General features: G+C 36.6%; 1 protein-coding gene across 2 annotated transcripts in view; it reads left to right on the forward strand.

The window, feature by feature from the left end:
- Positions 1 to 22,318, forward strand: part of CCDC171 (coiled-coil domain containing 171) — a 153,873-nt gene that overhangs the window by 81,114 nt on the left and 50,441 nt on the right. For both annotated transcript variants that reach the window (XM_080371857.1, XM_080371858.1), the window contains exons 21-22: positions 14,202 to 14,347; positions 17,738 to 17,792. In XM_080371857.1, the coding sequence (XP_080227983.1) occupies positions 14,202 to 14,347; positions 17,738 to 17,792 (201 nt within the window). The remainder of the gene's footprint in view (positions 1 to 14,201; positions 14,348 to 17,737; positions 17,793 to 22,318) is intronic.

Consider the following 22,318-nt stretch of genomic DNA (forward strand, 5'->3'; position numbering starts at 1 on the left):
CAAATGATTTCAGATGGAATAGTGTCATGGAGTTAAAAAAACTTGCTTTGAATTCTTTATTCATAGTTTTTAAACAAGTGAGAAGGGGTAAAATAAAATATTAGATATTTTTACTTTTGATAACTTATGTTTAAACTTACTCAAACTTCAGCAGCAATCAGGAGATACTTTGGTATTCATGTACTTTCATAAAGTAGGCTTATTAAAGGAGTAATACTTAATTTCTTAGCTTTATCGGTTCAGATTTTAATCCTGTATATTCTTATCTTCTTAATGGTGTATACCATAGAGACATCCAAGGTAGCCAATTAGATTCAAGGTCAACTGGAACTAAGCAACTCTTCTACACCACTTTTTTTATTAGATGAGGTAAATCAGTAGCTCTGATTCCCCTGTCTTTGAAGAGAAACTTTTACACAAATGCTAAACAGGCATCTATAACAGACAATTTTTACTGCTTATACAAGCATGTCTTAATTCCAGTAAAATAATTTTTCTTCATATTGAGAAGCACTATGTGTATATTTACTTCCTTTTAGGTATATTAGTACTGTAATAAGAAAAAAGTATCTTTTTTAGGTTTAATTTATGGAGCATAGTCCTATAAATCATTAATGAGTAACTTTGTGCATTTCAAATGCAATATATGTTAAATCACGTATCTTGCTACTTACCTGCCTCAAAAATAGTCTTCAATAGATGTTTTAAAAGAAGATACCCTAAATTTAGGGTTTATTCACTCTGCTGAATTCAGTGAAACTGCCATTGATTTATGACATCATCAATGAGAAACAAATCTCATCCAAATGTCTGAGGAGGAGCTTTGGAGTGTTTATTTTACTATGTATTTCATTTAAATCATAGTGTGCATATTCTGTGTTGAGAAAGTATAGTATCCTTTGCTAAACAGAGACATCTGAATTAATTAGATTCTGATGGAGATTGGAATTGCTAAAAGCGTTTGTTTTCACTGAGCAGGTTCTTTGTTCTTGGTGTGGATTTCAGGTGAAGGTGGTACACAATTTGCTTCTTTTTGTTGCTTTTCCTTTTCATACTTTTTTAGCCACATACTTACCCTGGAAAATAATTTCAATTATTTATACAATTTCTTTTACTAATACCATTGAACACACTTGCAAGTCAGTTTTATAGTTTGCTATTCTGCAAATGATGTGGTATCTTCACTTATACAGAAAAGTTAAAAGACCTCACTTACATAAGGAAGACCAAGTGATTTTCATGCTTCTCAAATAGAAGAGCAAAGGTTACAGTCACTATATGAACAGAAATGGGGTTTGGATTTTTTTTTTTCAAGTCTCTTGACATCGTATGTTGGAAAGGTCATCAGAATTAGAGCTCACTGAAGGATACTGTTGATTCCCAAAAATTTGCTTGCCATTTTGTCAAGTAATGGCATTTTTATGTATCGCCTGGTTAAGTTGAGGGCTGTTCTTTAAAGAAAGCAGTGTAGCTGATTACCATTAGCATCTAACTTAATAGAGACTTTGTATTAATCAAGCTTAGCATGTTAAAGAGAAGCAAGCTCCCCTCTGAATAGTTTAGAAACTAAAATTCATAATTCATTAATTTTCTTTTTTTTTTTAGTTTCTATACTCTCTGTTCTGAACACCTAAATAATTTATGAAGTAGGTAAGGATGGATTAGCATTGCCATCTGCCCTATTGTTAGTCACAAGAGGTCTTATGTTTTCTTATCACAATAAATTACAGGTTAAACAGTTTTGTCATGTGTTTCAGTTTGGGTTAACACTATTTGTAAAGTAAGCCTCCTTGTTCTTGTTCTGTTACATAACTTCCACTACTGATAACTTACTAGCTAGATAGTCTTCAGATAGTTAGGTCAAGTAAAGACTTGCCCTGGAGCTGGTCATCTGTGCTTTCTTGTTTAAAGATTGCAATGCATTCATTGTACATTAAACTTAGGTGTATGGGAAGGGGTAGTACTCCCAAGCTTCCTTCTAGTAGCTGCTGTCTTTACATAATAAGAGATGGACTGGACCTGAGAGCTGCTTTTCACAGAAGGAAAGAGAAGGTGACTGTGGCAAAGTCTGCAGACTGTTACTCAGCCTGTGCTTCAGATACCTAAACTTAAAATTCACTTTAAATTTCTCTCTTCTGTGGTTTGTCCATGGTGTGAGTTTGTTTCATTGTCTTACTGTCTTCATTATTATCTTATTGTTTTTAAAATTACAAACTTGAGCATTAAATCTTCTCTTGGAGATCAATAATTGTACTCCGTTCTGTTTAGCACTTTGAAAGCAGCTGTTTATGTTGTGCATGGCTCTCCTGGCTTTGCTTCTCTGGTTAGTCTCCAAGATTCAGGATCCAAGGGTTGCCCTGTTCGGTTTCTATTTTAAAGATCACTTCATTAGGAATATTGATCCCTGCATTTCCTTGCTGAACTACCTTATTTCCAGCCAGGTTGTTAGTTAGGTCTGTGTATTTCCTTTGTTCTGTGCCTAGAACATTCATCAGTATCAGCATGAGTAGTCTGGAGGGACTGAGGTCAGTACATGGCCTTTGGAAAGTATTGTATTTGCTCCGTAGTCATCAATGAGGCAACTAAGCAACTAACATCCAAGTTGCTGAAGGTCTGCGTTAACTTTTCTGGAAAATATGTAAGTAATGAGCAAAATAGAAGAAAGAAAAAAAGTTAAAATTTGTGGTTATGAACTAGTAATGTGTTTGCATTAACATGAAATTCAGTACAACAGTTCAAAATTTTCCAGTATCAGTCACACATAATTTAATTAGAAGCTCTTGTTTTGAAAAGATATTGACATTACCTTTGCGTTAGTTTCATTACTCAGCAGTTGCTCTTTTGTCCAATTTTGCAAGTTGAATGTCAGTAATAGTTTATTGTAATGTGAACAATGTTAAGATTTCATGTTGGAAATCGAACATGTATTCATACCAAGAGAATGTTTTTTGTTATTTTTAAAATTATCTTGCTGCACAATATTTTATTGGTTAGTGGTAAAAATATTATTCAAGCTTTTTTTGTCAGGCAAATTGTTTACTATCTTGGTATAGTAAGAAAGTAATAAAATAATCTCCAAAACTGATTCTGCTTTACATTGAGAGAAAAGTGAAAGGAATTGTCAGTTTATTACATTTATGTTCAAACTAGTCAGTTGTAAACATCATTTATCTAATAAGAAAAGACAACCCTATGTTAGGAAAAATTGTATTTAATTTTTAATGTGTTGAAGAGTTTAAGATAACTGAGGAAGATGCTTTCAGTGTTGTAACAATTTGGGTGTAATTTAAACACTGAGGGAGAACAATGGAGTAAGTCATGATTACATAACATCACTTTTGTTAATCTGAAAGCTAATTATGACCAGGAGTTAATTTCCAGGTAAGAATAGGTTTTCCCTTCTATAGAAAATAACGGAGTAAATTTGATCATGCTAGTCTTAATTCAGTAGTCTGATTTCAACAGTCATTTTACTAATCATGCACTGAAGTGTCCTTCTGCTGTTAGTTTCCAGAGGAAGGCAAGTAACCAAGACAGGCAGAATTGTGCCTGGGAATAATGAAACCAATGTGGAAACAAGTCAATAATTTGGACTGCGTGTTACTTCTCAACAGATGGCTAAGACCTTGAGGTTTTGGTCAAATATATTAATGACTGCAGAGAGTGTAGAATACTGTAGTTATAATTTTACAGTGTAATAATGTTGCCTGTTTCAGAGGATACTTTTTATCTTGACCATTTGCTGCGCCATGCTAGTAAAAAAGAAGAAATTCTCACATTCTATCAAAGATTAAATAAAAAGGAAAACTTTAACAAAGTAATTGCATGAACCAGAGGATTTTTATTGTCTTTTAAAAGTAACTTCCAATATTTTCTACGTATTCAATTTGCAGGAACTGTTTGCCTTCCTTGGGGGAAGGGGAGAATAAATGGAACAATATTGGGATCTGAAAGCTTAATGGTCTTATTGCTTCATCGTAATTATACTAATAAACACTTTTGTCCATGACCTTGGAATTTATAGTGCAGTGAAAGATTTATTGACATGTAATTTGGAAGAAAAATGGGATTATTGTGTAATTACAGTGTGTGGTTATTAAGCATATGTACTTACATACCATTTATCTGTGTTACTTCAAGACCTTCAGCGATGTTTCAGTTTCCACTCAAAAATTCAGAAAGCCTTCTTGGTAAATCCAGTGCCTGGGAGATCTTTGTTGTATTATTGGGTCCACTACAAAGTAACTTTGTTACCTTGAAATGTGCAGAGGGGATCAATAGCTTTTTAAAACAGCATGTGATGTTTTCAAAGAAATGTTCTAAATGCTGTTTTTCCTAGTAGTTTAGGTATCAATGTGTAGGACTTTCTGCTATACAGGTTCTTCATATACAAGTCTTTCATACACAGATTTACTTCTTGCTGCTGTTTATCAAGGGTATCTCTAGGTCCTCGTGGTTTTTTTCGTATTGGAATATAATTCAGTATGTATCTAACTCACATAAGGCTAAAGCAAGAGATGCATTCCTTTACGCTTTGGTCCCCTTTGTAATTCTATGTAGCTTTGGCTTGTAGCAGCCATGCCTTATCTTTCACATAATTTGGTTTTTTTTAATTTAATTTAGCACTCCATTTTCATTAGGTATTCAATGATTTTTCAAGGGCCAAGTTTTTTCAAAACTTGTACCACTTTCAGTTTCCAAAATCTATAGCTATGCTATCTTCTTTTAATGATGAAAAGCATGGAACCTGTTCAACACTGTAGCAAGGTAACAAACTCCAAACAGAAATCTTTTTTGTTGCTTAAATTTTTCTGTTGACTTTTACATTATATATTTATGAAAAACTTACTGAAGTTCTTATTGCTACATGAGTCTCTTTACTGTCTCAGAAGAACTTAAAAAAATTATTTTAAAAATTTCCAGCTAAAGTAAACCCACCTTGTTTATTGTTGTCCATCTGTCGTCATCCCCCCTGCCCCCATCTCCCCAAGAATAATACAATAAGTAGTAAAGTAATTTAAAAATTAGGAATTTAAGATTCTCAATTCCAAGTGACAGTCCCAAGATTTTATTTATAAATAGTACTGCATTGTCAAGCAAGGAAATGTCTCAGGTGTGAGAACGAAGAAATAATTGTTGTTAAAAAAGTTTATGATAATTTACCAAAATAATTGGTTGTGTAGTATCACCCAGTGTGTTTGATAAGAAGGCATGTTTATTACTGTTGCTTCTGTAGGTAAATGAAGCAGGCAATTTTCCGAGTTCTGTACCGTCATGGTCCCATTTTGTCTTATACTTCAGAAGCATACCAAAAGTGAAGAATATGAATTCAGTTTAACAGTTGCAGTGATTTATCGCTGTCTGCTTTAGGATCTGTGTGTGGCATGCTCAGAAAAACATTTTTTCTTTAAAGTTTGTGCTTTCAGTTAGTATTTGGTATGACACAAAGCATATCCAGAGGGAGGGGAGACACCCAATCAATATGCCTTCATAGCACTTTGATCTCCTTGCTGAATATTGGTATGTAATGTATCTTTGATGCTTTTTCCACAGAATGATTTAGAAGTTGCCTTTTATATTAGTTAAATTTTGTTTTACTGTATCTGTACTTTCTACTAAGAGGACTGGTCTCCAGTTTTTAATGAAGAGAGGGATAGGGGTGACCTGTATAAAAGAATAGACCTTTCAGTATGAAATTACATATTTATCAATTCATTCTTATTTTATGGAGGTTTAAAGAGTAAAATGGATAAAGAGAATCATGTATGCGTCTCTTCCCCCTGCAGATACTTCATGCAGCAGGATGTGGTTGGCATAATACTAAAATAAAATATGCATACACTAAACAGCATTTGGAGCTGTCTGTGGAAACACATATACCTGAATACAAATGTACAGTTTGGTCAGAACTCTTCTGAAGGAGAATGCAATATTTTATTGTAAACTGTATAAAGTGATAAATCTGCTGAAGCCCACATTAATGTTAGTGCCATGTTAAAATAAATTTGTCCAATTTATTAATTAAAGAAAATTAAAAACTCTTGCTGAAGAAAGATCAAAACTTTAGGTGGCATAAACTGACATACATGACATTGTCCATAACTGTTTAATATGATCGCTCATAATAAAGTGCAAGTTTCTGGTGGAATTGTGCAGCAGCCTCTTCCTAGAAACTGCTGCAGAGTGACCAGAAGCACTAAAACAACTGGGACCACCAGTATATTGAGGTCATAGACAGTGTTATTTTCTTACTCAGAACTGAGCCTTAAGTTCTATTTAGAAAATGTCTTGAAACTGTTCTGGAGACTTTTAGGATTCCCATCTCTTTGAATCAGTGTCTGAAGTAAAGACATACAGCCAGTGTACCATAATACTAGTTTCTTAAATTTAGTTCTGAAGGAGAATGCTGTGTGATTTAACCTGTCCTTGCTGACTTTTTAGTCTGTGTCCAGATTCCCACTGACTTCAAATTGTATACCTTTCAAAATAAACAATGGGAATGAAATTGCAGTTATTTAATTTGTAAGTAATACTTCATTGTCATTGTTAATAATTTCATTGCTGTTGTTTCTACTTCTTTCTGAATTAACTAACTGTTACAATTTAGAAATATTCCAAACAAATCGAGTGATGCAGATTCAGTGGAAGAGTATTTTTTTGAAACTTGAAGTAGTCTGTTCCTGGGCTTAGAAATGTCACTGATAATGAAAGATCATTAAGACCAGTAGGACTTGATCAGAGACAGATGGTTTGAACCCAGATCACTGATAATGAAATGCAAGAAACTGGTGCAATATGTTGTGTCATCATATTTCTATATTTCTGTATATGTACATGTGATACAGTAGCGCTTGTAAGGCATAGTAAAGATAAAGTCCAAAGTTTGTATCTATCTTCTGCACTGTGATAACGTGCACAATTAGATAATGTATAGCAAAATTAGACAACAGTATTGAAGATGCTTGTTTATAGCAGAGAGCAGTATTACAGAGCAGCATTGGAGTTTCCCTGTAAAGTTAGGTGCCTCACATACAGGTATGTGAGAGAGTTATGAACAGTCCTTTTTTGCAGTACCAGGTATAAACCATCTTTTTGAAATGTTGGAACTGTAACAAGTATAAGGCTGGGAGTATTGTCAGGGTAAAAAGTGTAACAGTGAAAAAACCAGGATTATTTCTTTTCTGTGGTGCTTAAGTAACTGATGTAAAGGTGTGATACTACCAAAGCACAGAAAAACTGCCGCTCCTGCGGGGCTGGATCTTGTCTAGTCTGCAGTTGTGCAGCGTTAGGTGTTGTGGTGGGAGAGGAATTAACTTTTCTAGGGAGAAGAAAGAAACATCAGGCCTGGGGTAGCATGTCAGAGGTGAATGAGGAGTGAATGACTCATGCCACCATGCATGTGATTCCGAAAATTTATTCTTACTTAATGTCAAGGGGTTTTCTAATACACTTAAAAACTTACAGTGATAAAGCTTGAGTTTTTCTAGAATTGTCTTTATTTGATAAAGGTGGTATAATCCTTCTCTGTGGCTTTCTAGTAATACTAATGTAATTCACTTAGCTCAGAAGATAATAGAAGTTTTTTATTATCATGTGCATAAATTCTATTAAATACTTTTGACATTTCCTAAAATATTGTTTAAAAGTAGGGCTTAATTATTATCTCTGGTCAGATCAGTGTTTGTCTGGAAGGCCCAGTATATCTTGGTATTTCAAAGGGTTTCCTTCAGCTTTTTTCAACTTCTGTTTCTCTTCAAATGCAGCAGTGTACCTGGCTAATACATTTTAACACCGATGCTTTTGTTTGCTGATGTGAGTAGTCTATAAGGATCTAGCCTATGTGGGAGCAGTTTATATTTTGTGATTACTTATATAACAACTTTCAAAGTTTTGTTTACTTACATTGAAGCTGAGTGACCTGTGAACATAGGTTGTATCTTCTGGAAGAAGTGTGGAATTATTCAAGAATAGGTACAGTGTTTAAATTAATAAGCTCTTTTAATTGACAGTAACTTTAAAGCATGCACAGCTCATTGACTTTATAAAGCATTTTCAGTCATCCTTTGCTGAACATCTTGAGTTAATGCAATTGAAAAATGCATTCCTTTCTTGTTGATCAGAATAGATTTTTCTCTTGAGAAATAGGTCTGCATTGTAACACAGAGACATACTAAACCTAGCTTTAAGTCTTTGAGGTACTGTAATCCAGCCTGAACCACTGCAGGTAAAATGCTTGTGGTACCTAAACTTGCTTTGGTGTCTGAGAGCTGTGCTTCAGTCAATAAATGGACTGTTGTCTAGACACACATGGGTAATGCTGTTCACTTTCACAATGTGAATGGAGTGCCTACCATTTCAAATGACTTTTGTAAGAAAAATCTCTTGCAAGATGGATTTTTCCCATCTAATCTATTTAGTGACTCTTGAATAAATTGTTATTGAAAAGTTACTTAATACTTAGATTCTAGATCTTGGTAGAGTAACTGTATCACGGCTGCTTTTTGGGCTACCTCCACCATCACTTAACTTAAAATTGCCTTTAGATGATTGCTTGACTTTTTTTTTTTTTTTTATTATTCTACTGATTTGGCTAAAGCGTTCTGGTATTAGCATAGTTTGTGCTCCAGTATCATGAGGGTTTCTTACATAAAAAAATTACAAGCAATTGCTTTTGACATTGTGTCAGAAATGTGAGAATATGTCTGCACGTATCCCTTATTCCCTAGTATTTTCTTGGTTATTTATTAAAATAATTGTGCAGGTTGGCATTACTGTTCTGCATAGTAGGCCCACTTCTGGTCTGTGACCTCACTACACAGAGCACTTTCAAAGACATGAAGTCTGCACCATTTTGCACCTTGTTAGGTACACTGTGATCTGTAAGCTATGTTTAACTGCTTCCATGCTACATTGCATACTTCAGAGAAGTCATCAGGTATTTTCTTTCTGATTGCCAGCATATGAAAAGATTGCTGCTGTCAGGATGAGAGTCCAGTAGCAAAGAGGTTAAAAAAAATCACTGCTTTTTCTACAAAGCAGGTATAGCTCATTCAGATGTCCTTTTGAGTACTCGTATTCTTTTTTTTTTTTCTAGAGAAGTTTAAAGAGCATGCGAAAGCATTTGTTATTGAAGGGATGTCGTGGGTGGTCAGCCTCAGGTTAGCTCAGCTTCACAAGAGCCCAGAAGCCCCATGGAGCTCATTTCAGACTGTTCTAAGACACTACTGCAGCCACGGTGAAACTCACAGTGAATCCAGATATAGTATGTTGATATTGCAGATTGGTTTCCAGTTGAGAAGTGTAAATCCATCTTATTTGTTGACATAGGTCTAAATATATGTCTTAAATGTATTGGGTTTTTTCTAGCGTATTGATGAGAAGTCTCAGTTATGGGTGGGTTTTTCTGGCCACAGAACTTTTTCCCCTGAGATTTTTTAATCTTCCATTTTTATAGAAGTTTCATTTTAAGTTGTTCTTGGTCTTTTCAGAAGACATCTGTGGAAATACAGCAGTGTGGTTTGAGCTAATGTAGTTTGGTTTGCATTGGAGTCATGCAGACTAAAAATACAGTTGACATTAACTATTGGTGTAACTTCTTGTACCTTTTGGATTTGGACCTTTTGAAGACGCAAGACTTCTTTATCTTTCTGTATGCTGTGTTTTGAGGGGCACTCGGAGACCATCCTGAAGATTATATTTGCCAACAGGGATAATGAGGAGTGTGTTTCAAGTGGTGGAGGAATGGATTGCTGGCTAAACTATGTATTATTTTTTCATTGTGGAATTTTATTAGTTATGTGTATAGGACAAATTTCAGGATGTTTTCAGTGTACAGCTCTTCTTAAAAGTAATGTTTTGCATATAAATGGAAAAATATACCTATAAAACTTCATCCTGAAAGTGAAATCTTTCATTTCACAAATTAGTTCATAATACACATCGTGCAGTTTATTTGCGTATCTTGTAGTGCTGTGTTGTGGGTGTGTAATTTAAATCTGATTTAGTAAGCAGTTCGATATATACTTAGTTGATCTTGGAAAATATGCTCTCAGTATAAATGTGTCGCACATGTTTTGCAGGGATTTAAACTGTATGACTGTCATCATTTGTCTAGAATGATTGACCATCTGTTACCTTTTGAATAGAGTGCTTTTTTGTCTGTAAAGAATGACAGTGTTAAACTTCAATTTATTTTTGTAACTGGTTTTGAAGAGATTCCTCACTGCAAAGCCTAATCTTGTTAACTCTCTCTGTGGAAGGACCCAGCCAACAGACATCCAATGAGATTTTTCTTCGGTGCTATCAGTTACTTGCTGTTCTCTCCAACAAATGTTTTTTCATGCTCAGTTTATGGGGGGTGGGGGTGGGGTGGGGCAGGGGTGGGAAAAGCCTAAATTTAAAGTATCTCTAAAGGGAACTCCTAAGGATTCTGATGAAAACTCAACTGATCTGTGAGATTTTGGTGGAGTGTAGAGGAAGGAGTGCACTGATGTCTGAATTAGCACCTGAATGCCTAAACATCTGAACGAAACAGATAACTGACAGTTTATAGAATGTCAGTAAATTGGAGTTTGGCTTCTAAGTTGGTTCAGAATCACTTGTGCTTGAAAGTGAAAGCTCAGCATCTTCACAGAACTATGTGCAGACATAGTAGGTTTTTAAAACCTTCATTCTTATCATATTTAGCCTCAACTTTCTAATGGTTGTAATTGTCCACAGAAAACATTTAAAGATAAATGTATTATCAGGTTTTGAAATTTTCTTATTTTTGTAAATACTCAGACCTGGGGGGCAAAATAAGGGCTATATTGTGGATTAAGTGAAATATCTCAAGGCTGTGCTTTTCTGATAACTGAACCTGAAGTGACCTTTCTCAGACACAATTACAGAGCTGTATGTTTTTCCTTTAATTTCATCAGGGGTTTAATTAGTATACAAATAAAATTTCCCTTATCTTCCTTTCTACCTAATTGGCTTGTCTTAGCTTATATATGAAGAATGTGAAAATGGGCTGTAATTAGGGTGACCGTGTTAACCTTTTTTTCTCAAAAGTACTGTTGCCTAAAGGCCTCAAGGCCTAAAACCAGTGCTTTGGATTATTGCTTTGCAATCACTATGGCTCTCCCATAGGTTTTCTCATGAGCAGAAGGGCTTTGGGTGCTGCAGGTTCCCACTGCTTAACGGGATCTTCATTCTTCTCCCCACTAAATGTTTATTGATTATCTCACTGCTCCACACTCAGCCTCCAACAACTTAATATCAGGTGACAGTCAGGAGAGTTCTCCAAGTAATTAGAGTAGAGCATTGAGGGAACAATTAGGAGCAGAGTTATTAAACTTGATTTATCCTATTCTCTCCTGAACACTTTCTTGGATATCAGAACATCACACTTTCACAATCTACCCTGGCTGAGAAATTAGTGGCTAACCTGCTGCTTATCATTGTTGCCTTGCTGCCTTGAGGCACACCCTCTTGGTTTCAGTCACTCAGCTGGAAATATTAGAGTCCATAAAGTTTATCAAGGGTTTTAATTAGATCAATCTGAAGAAGGAAAAAAGAGAGGCTTAGCAGCCATTACTTTAGAATGCTCCACACTGTAGTTGAGCAATTTCCAAGGCTTGACTTTAACCCACAGTAGCAAGGAGCTTCAAGTGAATGCTGAACTACTTTTGAGAGCGCTAAAATCAGTTTACGTTTTGCCTGGATATTGGTTTATTATTGATAGGTAAATTCTGAGTCCTTTGGAGTTTTCTGTAAATAATAGTGAAAGACTTGTATGTAATAAAGCAGCTGTTCAGTGAGATACTTGATTTAATCACTTGTATATTGCTTCGTCACTAGCTAGTGTAGATTGCTGGCTGTGCCTCTGAAAGAGTTTAGGCTTCATGCTTTCATGCCTTTTATTGCCTCATTAATTGCAATTGGTAAGCAAGATTAGTTAGTGGTTCCCGTAAGATTTTGACACCTAGAGGGTCTCCACCATTTGTGGTCAGTGATGAAACCTTTATGCGGGAGCAGACAACTCTTCAGCCTCTGTAGAATGATAGCTAGCTAATGAAAATGAAATAAATGTGCATAATATTTCTATTGTCCTGTCTGTCATCACTCTTTTAGACCACAAGCATCTTGGAGCTAGACTCTGTTCCAGCAGTCTCTACATCTGAAGTTGCTTGCATCAAAATACTAGCAGAATTATGTATTCTGTATCGTCCAGAGCTCAGACCTGTGGCTGCATCTTAAAAACAGATTTTCCAGTCAGATGGGAAAGTGGGGTGGACAGAGCATTGTCACCAGAGACAATAGTTCTCTGTTCAATAAATTTTGTTTGCCAAAAGATGGGAAAAGGAGTGGTGGGGTGGGGTGGGAGTGGGTGGGGTGTGGGCAGGAGGGGGACAGGACAGGGGACAGGACAACTCGACTCTGTTTCCAAAGCTGTTCCCTCAGTGCTGACTTAGCCTAAAACAAACATAAACACAGTAAATGGAAGAAGGTAATATTCTTTGTTCTTAAATTAAAAGACAACTCTGTTTATCCTTGCTAATCCACATCAGGGTTTTTTGGAAAAAACTTTTCTGAAAATCTGACAATTCACAAATTCATCTCTTCAGGCAAAGCTTTGATAGCTGCTAGTGGCATTAGGGTAGAATTTCTGAAAACAGCACTTTAGTTTTGGATATCTTTATGCTAATAATGCAGTGGAAGAATGAGATCTGTGCATTTCTCTTTTCTTAGATGAAAAATAGCATTCTTCATTGAAAATAATGACATGAGAGGCAGAAGAGAGTTATTCAACCTGCAGTAATTTGAGCAAGACAAATATTAACATTTCTGAGAGGTAGAGTTTCTTAAATAAACTCCTGATTTTTTTTTTTTTCTTACCACGGTGATTAATCTCAGCCTGGATTTTTTAAATTGCTGAACAGGGAGTTTGGGTAGTGGTGCTGTACCTTCGATCCAATCACACTGTTGAAATAACTGGTTGCTTTTTTGTCTTCAGAACAGTTTGAAGAAAACATATGCCAATCCACAGATTTCAGTTTATTTTGCAGGATTATGCAGTGTTATTGTGTTCTTTGTTATTTTAGGGAAATTTTCTCTAGCATACTGTTTCTTGAAGTGCCTTTGACTCTTGGCTAGGCCTGAAGCTTTTTCAGGTTAGTTGAGTTTTCAGTGCCCTCTAAATTTCCATCAGCCTTTTGTATATACTGTTCTTAATACATATCTGCAGCATAATATATGTTCTCCGTGTTCTACATTCAGGTCAAGTACTCCTGAGTACTAATTACGCAGCGCATTCTTAGAACTTAAGCAGAAAATATATCTATAAATCTTAAAAACAAGGTGCAAGAGCTCAGTCTTGCAACTGTGCAGCCTTCTGTATCCTTCTGTCTTGGTTTAGAATCTCTCAGGGAATTTGCATTTTGTAGAAGAATGTGTATTAGCCACAAATTATAATTTCTTTCTAAAAAGGCAATTAACAGCTGTAAGTAAAATACACATTTAACAAACTATGAAATCACATTATTAATACTCCAGTCTATAAAAGTATTGATTTATCCCAGCAGAAAGGAATAGCAACTAGCTGTGTTCTGTATTAATTAGTTTTGTGTGCTATTTGTCATCTATTGGATTAATCTGAATTGATTTAAAGCATGTTGTGTTAATTCTAAGCTGGAGAGAAACATTAAAAAAATATACATGTAGTATTTTGCATATTGGAAAACTTACAATAAAATAGTGAAAGCTCCACAAAATAGTGATTTATTCTTAGCAAGAATTACAGCAAAACTGTGCTTAATGCACTAACAAGAATGTTAGATTCTTTTTTTAATCCTGAAATTTCTGAATAACGGAGAGTATTTAAATAAATGCTACTTCGTTTATTCCCTTTCTTTACTTGTGAATTCTTTTCTTTAGTTTTCATTTTAAATTAAGTTTTGAGAGTATTTTGTTACATATGTTCTGTTGATCAACAAATCACTTTATTTTATAAACATACTTGTACATAGGAAATATACTAAAATGGGGGCGTGTGTCCTGAGTTGTAATGTTTTTGCTGGAGAATTCATAAAACCTTAGTATGTAATGGTCCAAATCTACTTCACAGTCAGTCTGTTTTCCACTTTGTTTAATAGCCTGTGGCATAAATTGAAGTTAATTATTTGGGCTGACAAGTAACTCTGCTTTCTGTCTGCTTGCAGAGACTCTCCAAGGCAGAGACAGAGCTGAGAAGAAAAGATCAATCTCTGCGTCAGCTCAATAGACTTCTTGCCCAGCTGGAGCAGGACAAGCGTGGACTGAAAGAGAGCATCCGTGATGCAGAGAGTGCCCTCTGCATGGCAGCGAAGTGAGCGCTGGGACCTTGGGGAGATCACTTAAAACAGACAAAAGATCAATTCTTACTTTCATGCACAGGGTTTTAGCCCCGGCTAATGTAATGCTGGAAAACAAAAGTACATCTGTCTCTCTTTGAAATTCAGTGATAGTCTTCTAAAAAGAAAACTGTTAGTTCAAGATACTAGATGCTATGTTTTCTGTAGTTAGCCCATCGTAGTGCTTTAAATTTTGGGTCCTGAAATAGCATGGGCATTTTTATTTTTTTTGCCAATTAGTGATTTGACAACCATCTTTTTGGCAGATCTCTAGCGCTCTGTTTATTTAAGAAATGATTGCTTGTTTTTTCTATTTCCATGTCACTTTTTATAGAGAGATAAAATTTATTTATAATAAATACAGAATGGGCTGAAACCCATTTTGGACCTAGTCAGTCTGTGGATAGATCTTACAGCTGGTTTCAGAGAGTTTTGGATTTGACGTAAAACCTGTGCCTTTTTATACCATTACCTGGAGTGTGGAAGGAAATGTGTTCAGGGACCAATCGTGAAAAGATTGGTAGTCAAAAGATGTTCCATTGACTTGAATGAGATTACTACTATCCTTTTACAGTCATAAAGTCAGATAACACAGTCTGCAAAGATTTATCTTTTTATCCATTACACTTGTTGTAGCACATACTTTGAATATTGTTGGTCCATGGCTAAGATTTACAGTAAGTTTAATTTAAAATTAAAATTTCTCATTATGCCTGGGATACATTTGACCTCTGAAGAACAATAGCTTGGAAGCTTTAAGGGTTTTATGCACAAGTGAAATAATATAATTCATATAGTTACCAGTGAAATGTTTAATTAATGCTAATTAAAATGATAAATCTTATTTGGTATGAGTGTATTAATCCAGATGTCACCTGAAGAAGGATTTGTTCTGGAAAGCTTGCCCCTTTTCACCCTGCCTGAACCTGTTTTATGCACTCTAGTAAAGATCATTGCCTGTGGCCCTTCGTATATTCAGAAGAGGTTATTTTAATGTGAAGTGGTTTTAAAAGTGCCTTTATTTCTGTGTATAGAAGTTGAGTATTGACAAAGAAAAAACCCATACCATTTATTGTTCTACCAAGTCTTCATAACAAATGTCTTTTTTTTTCCTCTTCGGAAATATAAGCAAAATAGGTGAAATACACTTTACTTTTGTCCAGAAAATCTTATTTTAATGCCTTTTCCTTAACCTGAGTGGTTATAAGGAATAAATGGGTGTCTTTCAAGTTTTTTCATAATCTTTTGTACATCTTCAAAGGATAGCAAGATAGCTGGCTCATTCTGAGAATGGCTATCTTGATTTTCTTGCAGTGGTTGCCAGCAGTTCTGTTCCACTTTCCTCCAGAGTAGGAAGCAGTATTAATAAAAGTGTCTGATAGTGAACTTGACAGAAATTTAGTAGCCTTTTGTCATTTTTCTGCTATACAGAAATCCCCTACGAAACCTTCACCCCAGCTATTGTATAAAAAATGATGTAAAGCATGTTCCTCATGCCTGAACTACATTTCTGGATAATAATCCGAGAGAATACTTCTATGATCCAATTCCAATTTCCCTTACACGTGTAGCAGTTGATGAATATATGAAATACAGTGAACTAAATGTGGATCCTGGCATGTAGAGGTGCAATAGATTAATTTTTAAAGCTATTTTCCTAGGTGCTATAAATAAATATTACCAGACTTCTATTTGAAGATGTTTTTTAAGGTAATAAATCTACCATAGTCAGAGGTCTTTCTGTTCACAAAAATAAGAACCTGGGAACCACCTATTAACCTGGATCCAAAATTCCATCTAAAGATACTTTCCTTTTTATGGTGAACATTTGAGAGTATGCGAGGAAAAGACTGGCTTTTCTGTCAGTAACTAACTTTGAAATTAATGGTGTTGAACTGGCTCTCTAGAACTGACTTCACCCAGAGAAATAGCAGTCACTACATAAATGAGGCCAACAGAGAAGGTGAACAGCATGTTCCTATCAATCTAGTCCAAAGAAAGGCAGGAGAAAAGAGAAAAATCTCTGACAGCTTTACTAGGAGTGTAAAAGCCAGTCCTACTTTTAGGGTCAACTTTTGGTATTTGCTGCTAGGGTCATATGAATCAAAAAATGAAGAAGCAGCAGTTATTCCAGGCAGAATGCCATGGTTTTGACTGGAGAAAAGGAGACTGAGGGGAGACCTTATAGCTCTCTAGAACTACCTGAAAGGAGGTTGCAGCAAGGTGGGTGTCCATCTGTTCTCCCAAGTAGCAAGTGATAGGACTAAGAGCAAATGGCCTCAAGTTGTGCCAGGGGAGGTTTAGACTGGATATTAGGAAAAACTTATTCACTGAAAGGGTTGTCAAGCATTGGAACAGGCTGCCCAGGGTAGAGGTTGAGTCACGATACCTGGAGCTAGTTAAAAGACATGTAGATGTGGTGCTTAGGGACATGGTTTAGTGGGTGGACTTGACAGTGCTAGGTTAATGGTTGGATTCAATGATGTTAAAGATGTTTTCCAACCTAAATGATTCTGTGTTTCTATTACATTTGTTTTAGGAACTGTAAGAGCTCGAACAAAATATTCACATAGCTGGCAAGGTAAAAGACAGTCCTGGAATATTAAGGTGTGTTAGCTTTTCTGGCGTGGTTTCCACTTGATTTCCTGTGTTGTTTTGTTGGTCACATTGTCCTGTTCTCCATAGTCTTATGGTATTATGCAACTTTAATTCTGTTTCTGTCAATGCATTGGATGAGACCAAGGTTTTTTTGTGGAAGCAGAACTGATCAAAGCTGTCTTTCTTACTGAAGCCCTAACCTACAAAAACTCGTGAGGATAGTATTTAATTTTCCAAACTTCTGTTTTGTAATGATAGGATCCTTGACTAGACTTCTTTTGGAGATGGACCTGTGGAATGTTTGGGTTTAGAAAAGACAGGAAGACTTAGATGCATATAAGTGCATAGTTGTTAAGCCCATATAATTGGTAAAAACTGGAATTTGTCAGTGTTTTCCAGCATGAGAATGTAATCTCTTCCTGGTAGTCTGGGTTATTCAGCATGCCCTTTTTATCCAAGGTTGCAGTTTCTTCTCCAAGAAGATGGTAGTTGTTCATTGGTTTGCCTGTAAATACAGCTGGTTTAATTGCTTACCCAAACAGAAACATCTTTCATATAGAAACATGCCAAACAGTAGTCCATGAGCTACCTTACAGGGTTTATACACTGGAGATACAAAAGGTAGAGATACAAACGCGAGTCTGAGTTATCAACAATTATTTTTAAAGACATGATGGTTTTAAAGTAGCAGAAAATTAATTTCTACATCAGTAGAGCTTCAGTTCTATTAACTACTCTGTTTCCCCCCCCCCCCCCTCTTTTAATAGAGACAAAGAATTGATTATTAGTCATATGAGATCTGTGGAAGCCGCTCTTCATAAGGTAAGAATTTGAGGGTTTCTCTCTGCATTTGTATATGCAAACACCATAAGGGTTTTACAACCGCTTATTCTCAGGGAAGGAGTGGAATAGAAGTTGTTGTAAAGCAACTGCCTTTTCTTAGCGTTTAAGTTTCTACCTTCAGCTTCTTTCATCTCCAAATCCACTCATATTTAGTGAAATAAAATACAATTTTGTAGTGCATGGACTTCTTACTTTTGAAATAAAACTTACTACAAAATTCACCTTCCTTCCCTCAATCAGTGGGCACTATTTCTGATCTTCCAAACAATGGGTAACTGCTGCTGAGTTAACTCTCTCTACTGAGTCAGGTGGAGGTCACCTGGTGAGGTCATATATGTGATGGCCCTAAGACCTTTGGCTTTGTGCATGCTCCTTCAATCTTTGATACATGATTGATAAAAGAAGGAAAAGATAGTATTAACCCATAATCAAAAATTTCATGATACTGATTTTAAAACCTTTTTAAGATGGAAGTAGTACTCTCAGTTTGTCTCTTTGACTTGTACTGGTTTGCCCTGGTATAGTATTTTTGAAGGTCCAACAAAGCTGTTTACATTAATTAATTATTTGGGAGAAAGGGCTGATTGTAACTGTAGCTCTAGTGGTCAATTGTTTTATAACTGGGTTTAGTCTAGAGCAACGCAGAGCAAAAGAAGTGTTTTTATTACCTTGGAGTGTTCATTTCCCTTATCACATCTTGAATTCTCAGCAACAGGGGAATCTATTCCCTTATTTTAGTTTCTGTGTCCACCAAAGCTGCTGTTAATTTTCAGGTACCTTTTTCAAGTTTTTCTTTCCTGTAACATTCACAGAAAGTGACAGTACCTAAACAGCATGTTTTAGCTGCAGCAAACTGTGCTGGTAGTAATGACTTCCTTTGTGTCCCCATCTTTTTCGTACTGGCTTCTTTTCAGATTGGGAAATGCATTTAATGCAGGAAGTGCTGTGTTTTGCAGTAACATATGAATGTAATGTCCTTGGCCTTGAGAATTTGCTGTTCTGCATTGCAAGTTTACGTTTAGATTTAGAAAGCAGTGCTGTATATCCACAAGTATTGAAATGTTTGGGGAAGGGTTATAGGCAAGGTCATTTGCTTAGTACTGATCTTCCTGGTGCAGTGAATGGATTGAGAAATGTCCATCTTTCTTTAGGAATTTTAGTTACCACATCTGCTTCTTAGTTCTTGGTGTACATAGTTGTTAGGCCCAAATAGCTTATTATTGAGTAGCAGAGTAATCTATCCTTTCTGGTTTGTCAGCCTAAAGAATGAGAAAAACCTGAGTTAGAAATGTCAGGATGCTCCTTTCAGCAGGAACTAAAAATAATTGATTGTAAATAATTCATAACTTGGCACATCATTTCTTCTATAAGAACAAAGGAAAAATCTTGTTCTATCTTTGGGATATATCTGAACCCTACATCATAATGGTAGTTAATTATCTAACATAACCATGGCTTACGTGTAAACCATCAAGTTTACACTGTTTTTCTTAAAGGTTTTCTCACACAGTGAAAAATCAGAACATGATGCAGTAGAGAAAATACTAGTAAAGGAACCACAGGCCTGCCTTTTCCCCTGTAGAAATTCTGGGAACTGCTTTTGCTTTCAAAAAAGGAATCAAAAGAAAAAAAAAAAATAAGTTCAGAATCATCTGGAGTTGAAAAAGTATTACTATTAGCTGCAGATATGTTTATAAGAGTTTGAAATTGAACATTGTCGTTATTCTACATTGATGTATTCATGAGCACATATCTGCAAAATTCCACTGCATCACTTGTAGGATCTGTGCTGTCAATGCATAATGCTAAATTTTTGCCTATAGAGCTCAGAGGGATTTTACAGACATCCGTAGTAATCTTAGTTAGGCTCCGGATAAGACGGTGTACACTGATAGCCATTAAAGTGACCTCGTTCTTCTCTGTACTCTATCACTGCAAGAATTCCAGAAGGCAGCAATGTAGGTACTAGATCATCTGCCTTTGGGTATACCTGGCTGTAACATTCAGCAAACAAAGCACAAAGAAGCAGAGCTGTGGGAGATCACCTCTGTGCACGCTTCCAATACAGCGCCAGTTAAGGGATCATTTACGGCACCTACTGCCCCCCAGTGACCGGATGGAAAATCTAGTGTCACACGACTGGCTGCGTCAACAAGTGCTCGGGCGGGCTCGTGCCCGGAATTGTTCTTTTAAGGCCATTACAGACCCACCTTTTTAAATCGTCATGAATATTTGTGAAGCATAAGTGTTGAAGAACTTGAGCATGCGCTATGCTAAGAGAGGAAACAGCTTCAGCAACTAGTTCCATATCCTTCATAGTCTGCAAGATAGTGTCTAGATAGATAGTTTTTGTGTCATCTTGAGGGGTCTTGTCATGTTAGCTATCTTCATCTGACTCCTGGAGCTAGATTGTTTGCAGACAGTTTCCTTATACCATTAAAATAGGAGATATTTTTGGGGTTTGTACCATCTAAATGATGAATTTCAAAGTGCAACGTGAATGTTTTACCAAATAATAATAATAATAATAAAATACCACCAAGGGCAAACAAAGTTATCTCAGGAAGATTTTGTTTTGGTTCAGTTTTATTCTTACAATATTAAAGACCAAAAGGTAATAGCTGGATTTTTGTAAAATCTAGGTTTGGAAAGTACATGCAATTTTTTTCATTTTTTTCTTCCCTAGAATCTATTAGATAGCCTTAAACTGAAAAAGCGTAGCAAAGTAGAACAGGTTTAAACATTGGCTACTTAAGAGAACTTGTGTCCATAACTTGAACAATTCCTTTAAAAAAAAAAAAAAGCAGCCCAATGTAAGATGCAAAATGGTAACAAAAATAAATTAATTTTTACTAGAAGAGTTCTTAGAACAAATTTGTTCTGATTGAAGTTCAAACATAAAAGGGTTTTCCGAAACAGTCTTCTCATCAAGAGAGAAAGCATTTAAGTACATGTCTTATTTTAAAACCCATCTGCAGTCCTTTTTTTATGTGTGAAAAATAAATTATTTCTTGAAACACCTTCTCAAGATATTTCTGAGAGGAATTTTGTTATAAATATACCAATGTTATACTTGTTGATAAACTATATTTCATTTTTTTTCTGTACTTGTTAATATCACATTTGCATAAACTGTAAGAGACATTAAATCTGTTAGTTTTATTCAGCTAGATTCTTTAACATGTGTAATTAATGACTTAATAGTTATGGTAGTCCCATCAGTGGAAGAAATGATTTTACACGATCTCTGCTAAAATCTTCAGCCTTCCCTTTGTATCGCTTCTCAGTTTGAGTGTCGGTGGTGGGTTAGCCTTGGCCAGCAGCCAGCTGTCCACCCCGCTGCTCTCACTCCCCCCTCAACAGGGCAAGGGGGGCGAAAGAGGATGAGAAAGCTTGTGCTTTGGGATACAGATGAGGAGACTGCAGACTGGGTACTGTCACAGGTAGGACAGAGTTGACTTGGGGAATGTTATTTTAGCGTATTATTAAAATAGATTTATATAGTGGGAAAGAAAGAAAAAAATCAGCATCCTCCTGCCTTTTAGGCTCAGCTTTGCTCCCAACCCCTCTGCCCATGCCCTGAAGCGCAGGATGGATGAGGGGAAGGGGGTAGCAGTTCAGCCCATGGCGACTGGCTGTTTCCCTGCTCTGGTGTGTGCTTTCCACATGGGCTGCAGTCCTTCCAGAATACCTGCTCTGGCGTGAGGTCCTCCACAGGCTACAGCGTGGACATGTGCTCCAGCACGGTCCTCTCAGCTTCGGGGAAATACCTGATCTGGTGCCTCAAGCGCTTGCCCCCACACCTCACTGCTGCTGGGACTGGTGCCTGCAGGGCTGTTTCTTGCTCTTTTTCTTCCCTCTTCCTCAGCCTGTGTGCTGGTTCTTGCCCTTTCTTAAATATGTCTTCACAGGGAGGCCCCTGTCTTGGCTGCGGGGCTCGGCATGCCCTGTGGTGGGTCTGTTGGGGCCAGCTGAAGAGCCTTGGGGCAGCCCTGGCTGCCCCCCGCAGAGGCCACCTTGCAGCTCCCCGCTGCTGGTGCCTGGGCACCCGCGCCCCTGCAGCGCTGTAACCGCTCAGCCTCCCTGCATCCTTTCTTTCTAAACTCCACGTGTGCAAAACACCACCATGGGCAGGCATTCAGGTAAGTAAGCCTAAACAGAGACAGAAAATGGTTTCAGATTCCTGTTGTACTCTTTAACTGTTAAAGTCTTGACAAAACCTGACAGGGTTTTCAGCCTGTCCCAGCCCCAGCCGCCTAAGATTTGGCCATTTTAACGGGTTAATAAAATAACTGTGTCTTCACAAGCTTAGACTGTTACCCACTGGCCTGGGAGGCTGATGAGCTGTAATAAGAAGTCAGTAAAAATGAGGAGATTCCTCCCCTCAAAAATCTTTTTCCCTGTACTAGTTAGCAACCTACTCATTCTGACATTCTGGGACAGTTCAGGGATTAAAGCACCGATCCAGTACGGCCCTTCTTATTTTTGGCACTTGATCTGAAAAA

This window comes from Falco punctatus (genome assembly GCF_963210335.1).
Source record: "Falco punctatus genome assembly, chromosome: Z".
Taxonomy (NCBI): Eukaryota; Metazoa; Chordata; class Aves; order Falconiformes; family Falconidae; genus Falco; species Falco punctatus.